The 4,515-nt window shown below is 42.0% G+C and overlaps 1 protein-coding gene across 2 annotated transcripts; it reads left to right on the forward strand.

Moving 5' to 3' along the window:
• Positions 1 to 306: 306 nt before the first annotated feature.
• LOC123105589 (cyclin-B1-2) lies at positions 307 to 3,883 on the forward strand. 2 transcript variants are annotated; one of them, XM_044527678.1, is made up of 4 exons: positions 307 to 615; positions 706 to 806; positions 3,264 to 3,328; positions 3,602 to 3,883. In XM_044527678.1, exons 1-3 carry the CDS (start codon positions 484 to 486, stop codon positions 3,322 to 3,324), a joined length of 294 nt encoding a protein of 97 aa, XP_044383613.1. In that variant the 5' UTR covers positions 307 to 483; the 3' UTR covers positions 3,325 to 3,328; positions 3,602 to 3,883. The 2 variants fall into 2 exon arrangements, 1 of the variants encoding a protein (XP_044383613.1); XR_006450940.1 differs by having other exon boundaries at positions 326 to 615; positions 3,227 to 3,328.
• The last annotated feature ends 632 nt before the right edge of the window (positions 3,884 to 4,515 follow it).

Genomic DNA, 4,515 nt, shown 5'->3' on the forward strand with positions numbered 1-4,515 from the left:
TCACATTTGCTGACACAATGAGAATGTTTTTATTTTTTTGAATTCTGATATCGTAAAACTATTTATATGAGTCGACATCTTATTTTTAATTGATTAAGACCAACTTAGATGGTCATAATGTGTACTGGGCTCTAATTGGTCCATGAGCATGTCACGCGGATCGTGCCTTCAGCGCCGTCGGATGCTCCTCTCCAGATCCAGATCCGACGACAGCCCTTTCTCCCTCACCCCCCTCTTTGTCTGAAAATAAGGAAACTCCCTCCCGCACACGAACCCTAGCGTCGTCTCCCAACCCCTCTCCAGATCCAGATCCACCACCCTCTCCCTCTCCCCTCGCCTCCCCTCTCCCTCTCCCCTCGCCACCTCATCTCGCCCAGCCCCAGCCTGCTCCTCCCTTGCTTCTTCACAAAGAAAGAAACCACGACCCCAAAGACATCAGAGAGAGCAGCGAGAGAGGAAAAAAACAGAGGCTTAGCAGCGGCGATGGCGAGCGACAGCGGCCCGATGACGAAGAAGGAGCTGGGCGAGACCCACGACGTCCTCCGCTTCGGTGCCAACGACAGTGTCCACGACAACCTCGCGCCGGCGCACCCCGTCCAGGCCACCATCCACAAGGTAAACCCTCCCCCCTCCCCGATCCACCCCCGTTCGTCCCCCAAACCCTAGCACGCGCTGAATCCGAGTTTTTTTTCTTTTTGGGTGCAGGAGGCCAAGTTCTGGGACGAGAAGAAGAAGTTCGGGACCGAGGCCATCTACGGATCCGTCTTCAACATCCGCAGGGATCTCGACGCCCATATCCTCTCCAGGTACCAGCTCATTCGCTTCCCCACCGCCCCGTCCTTTCCCCTCCCGGGAAACTAGAATCCTGCTATAGATTTGGCCAGCTTTAGCGGCGTCATCTGGCCGCTGGAATTTGATTGAGGGCGTCTAGAGGAATTTTCGGTCAGTTTGACCACACCAGATGTGTTAATATCTTGTACTGTCCTGGTGCTAAACGGCACGCAAGGCGTTCCTGTTGGGGCGCCCGGTTCACTATCTGTCAGATGGATTGTTCGTTTTATCAGATTGCAGTGAACCAGTAGATTTAATTAAATAAATGCGCAAGTAGGATTCTCTTTGTCAAACTATGTCATTTTCTTGATGACATAAACAAAAGAAAGGTGTGAAGCACTGCTTTGCTCTTATAGCAGACTGATGGTGCTAACAGAAAGCCTTGCTGTTTTTGGTACAAGATCACATCAAGGGGTGTATTGATTTATCAGTTGTACCTGGAATGCATGCGAATATAAGTTATAATTCTATTGGTGTGCACAGCTGCAGTCAGAAACAAATAAAAGACTCTGGCCCAAGAAAGGAACGAGAAGATTCAGTGAAAATTACACTGAATGGACAGTGTCAAGAAGATTATACAAAATAAAACTGTGATGAAAGAAACTGAACGGGGTACTTACCAGCCACGTCAGTTCGGATGGTTTTGAAAACCATTGAGCCAAAGGCATACATATAAAGATATCATAAACATAAATTTTGAAATGGCTAGTAATTCAGGCTTCCAGCAAAACCCATGGTCAGTTTGTGTTTAGTATGGTCAGATTCTTTTTTATGTTAACTTCAGTTCAAGCTTCTGTGCGCCTAGGTTCACTATCTGCTGCTTGTAGGATACTTACTCCATGGCTGATAATATCAGCATGATGGATAAATCTTTTGTTTCACCCTGTCATTTGTTCTCAAGAGGCCAAGTGGTTTTCTGCAAAAAGCATCTAGAAGTATTGTAAATTCACAAGAAATAACAAAATTGTTTAAAGTTTATTTGGGTTGGATCTATATATACACTATTTTCTTAAAACACAAACCTGTACATTCACAGCTGAATAGATGATACATTTTTTGATCTGTACATGCAATTTTTTGCACTGGATTGGTGGTTAGTTTTATGTACCGTTTGAATTATAACAGAATAGCATTAGTAGTGCTCTGATTTAGTTGTCATCAAAATCAACAGCCCTCTGTTGTGTTCCTGTTATGAGAATTGTTCCTTCAAGGATATGCCAGAATGACATATGTGTTCAATCTTCAATGTGAACAATTTCTGTTTTCCTCTTAGTTTTGGCCCCTAAATATTTTTCTTGAAGCTCCACTGCCGCATCTTGTTCCTGGTAAAAATATGAAGGAATCCCTTTTAACTTGTTCCTGTTCACATACACATGTTCATGAGCACACATTGACATGGCCAAGCCTCATGTGCACATGGTGAGTGAGCTTCAGAATTGAATTTTGTTTTTGCTGGGTCAGCTCAACCCAAAAGAACTGTGTCACACACATTTTTTTCAAATAAACTGAAGCATTCTTTTTTTTCATTTCATTTCATCATGTGTGTGCCAGATGCTTTTACTTCTGCAATGCGAATGAGCTAATGACGAACTACTCTAATTTAAATGAGTTGGGATCCATCACTACAATATGAGTGTCTTTGCATTTTACTTAGCTTGTAATCGATAACCCAGTCCTTAACTAAATATTTGATTACATCATGAGGTTTTCTACAAATTAGTAGGGTAGTGGTTTCAGCTGCTGCATTGTTGCTTATATTTGATACTACACAATGTGACCGGAGTTTATTGTGATTTATAGAAGATAGAATCTGGATGCAATTGCTTTGATATTCCTGTTTGGCCCCCAGTCATGCTCATGAAGTACAATGAGGTGTCCTCATCTGACTATTTCGCTAATGGGTAAGCCTCACTGCCAATCTTTCAGGTAGTAGTAGTACAGTGTCGCTATCATCTCTGTTTGTATATAAGTATGCCACTGTTGAGGTTTAGCAATCTCTGTTATGGTGTTGATCTGAATGATGCTTTTCTGTATGTGATAGCGAACTGGCTACCCTCGTGTAGTTGAGCAATTAGTATCCATACATGCCCAGTGCATGCCTAAATCCTGAGTTTTATTTTTAAACACCTCTCCATATATGTGGAGTGCCTATTGTAATTGTCAAGTGTGAATTCTGTATATGAGGTGTGTTCTCCTTGTAGTAATTTCTAGTAGCCTGCTTGTTATGTGTAGAGTGCACAACACATTACATGTATTGAGGATGAAATGGTCAGAGTATGGCATTTTCAATTGAACTTACTTTTTTGGTGCTGAGCTGTCGATAAATTGGTGTTGGTACCATGATGCTTGAACTGTTATTTTCTTTTGGTAAATGAACTACTGCTTTGGTGCATAGATGTATCTTCATGAGTCACAACACTCCTGACATGTAGGCGACTGGAGCGCACCAGAAGCATTGACGGTGACTCAGTCCTCGGCGCCGCCCTCTGCTAGAGCGGTGCGTCCCCTCTCTATTCTCCCAGCCACCCCTAAGTTTTGGATTTGGATCGTTTCTGTGAACTCTAGTCATGCTCACTTGTAAATCTGTTTTGATGTTTAAACCGTGACTTATGATAATCTGGTTTCACCGCCTTCCAGGGACAACATATATACGCTCAATACACTCTACTTGTTTTCCTGTATAGTTTTCTTACTTGTTTTCCTTTATGCGTTCACTCTTTTTCAGGAGCTCCAAGCCTAATTTTTTTCCTTTATGTTCACTCTTTTACAGGAGCTCCAGTCCTAATTTTTCTGAGTGTGAAGCCATGAAGCCAAGTGCGAAGCAGTGAATGCTGGAGAGAGATGATGCTGGAGAGATGCCCTTCCTGTAGGTTTGCACATAAGCGGAAGTTCCTGGGTATGCAAGATTTGATGGTTAAACTGGTTGATGTGATGTGAATGAGTGTATGGAAACTGGTTGTTGTGATGTGAATGAGTGTATGTAGTTTCACATGTTCTGTTTTGTATAGCATATTGTAATAAACTTATTTTAGCTATTATTTGAAGATTTTCATATGCTTTCTCTCTTCTGTCTGTTTGAAATATACATATATATTGCTTATTAATAAGCTGTGAAAAATCTGACATTTGGGACCCATCTGTAAACTGGAGCTGGGAAAAAAAAACTGGAAATAAAAAATAAATTGACTGCAAAATGTTGTGCGCTAGAAAATAAAAAGGCCCAATTGTAAGCTAGGCCCATGTAGCTAACCAAAATTAACATAAAATACGTATATTAAAAGGGCTTGCCTAAAAAAATACATGGGCCGAATTACTGGGTCAGACCCATGTAGCTAATAAAAGCACAGGAAAAAATACATTAAAAAGGCCGAATTGTTGGGCTAGGCCCATGTAGAAAATCAAATTGGATCGGGATGATTCTTGTGCCACATCAGATTCCCACGTCGGATGCCTATGTGGCTTGGGGAGGCTGCTAGTGACCAAAACAAAACAACAGGCATATTTTGGTCGTAAACGTCTACGACCTTGTGATAGAGAAGGTCGTTAATTTCAGTTTACGACCGCCAGCTTTTGACCTTCTGTTTTTGGACACAAAAAGGTCACAAATGAAAAACAATGACCTTTCAGTGACCAATAGTCAAGGTCACAAGTTGACATATTTCTTATAGTGTTCGGGAACGTGAT

The sequence above is a fragment of the Triticum aestivum genome, chromosome 5A, assembly GCF_018294505.1.
Source record: "Triticum aestivum cultivar Chinese Spring chromosome 5A, IWGSC CS RefSeq v2.1, whole genome shotgun sequence".
Classification (NCBI taxonomy): Eukaryota; Viridiplantae; Streptophyta; class Magnoliopsida; order Poales; family Poaceae; genus Triticum; species Triticum aestivum.

What these genes read in the sequence shown, in the direction of transcription:
- LOC123105589 (XM_044527678.1), top strand. Translation starts at nt 484, where the DNA reads ATGGCGAGCGACAGCGGCCCGATGACGAAGAAGGAGCTGGGCGAGACC. An exon ending in TCCAGGCCACCATCCACAAG is followed by an intron (nt 616 to 705) that starts GTAAACCCTCCC and finishes TTTTGGGTGCAG; the next exon opens with GAGGCCAAGTTCTGGGACGA. An exon ending in GACGCCCATATCCTCTCCAG is followed by an intron (nt 807 to 3,263) that starts GTACCAGCTCAT and finishes CCTGACATGTAG; the next exon opens with GCGACTGGAGCGCACCAGAA.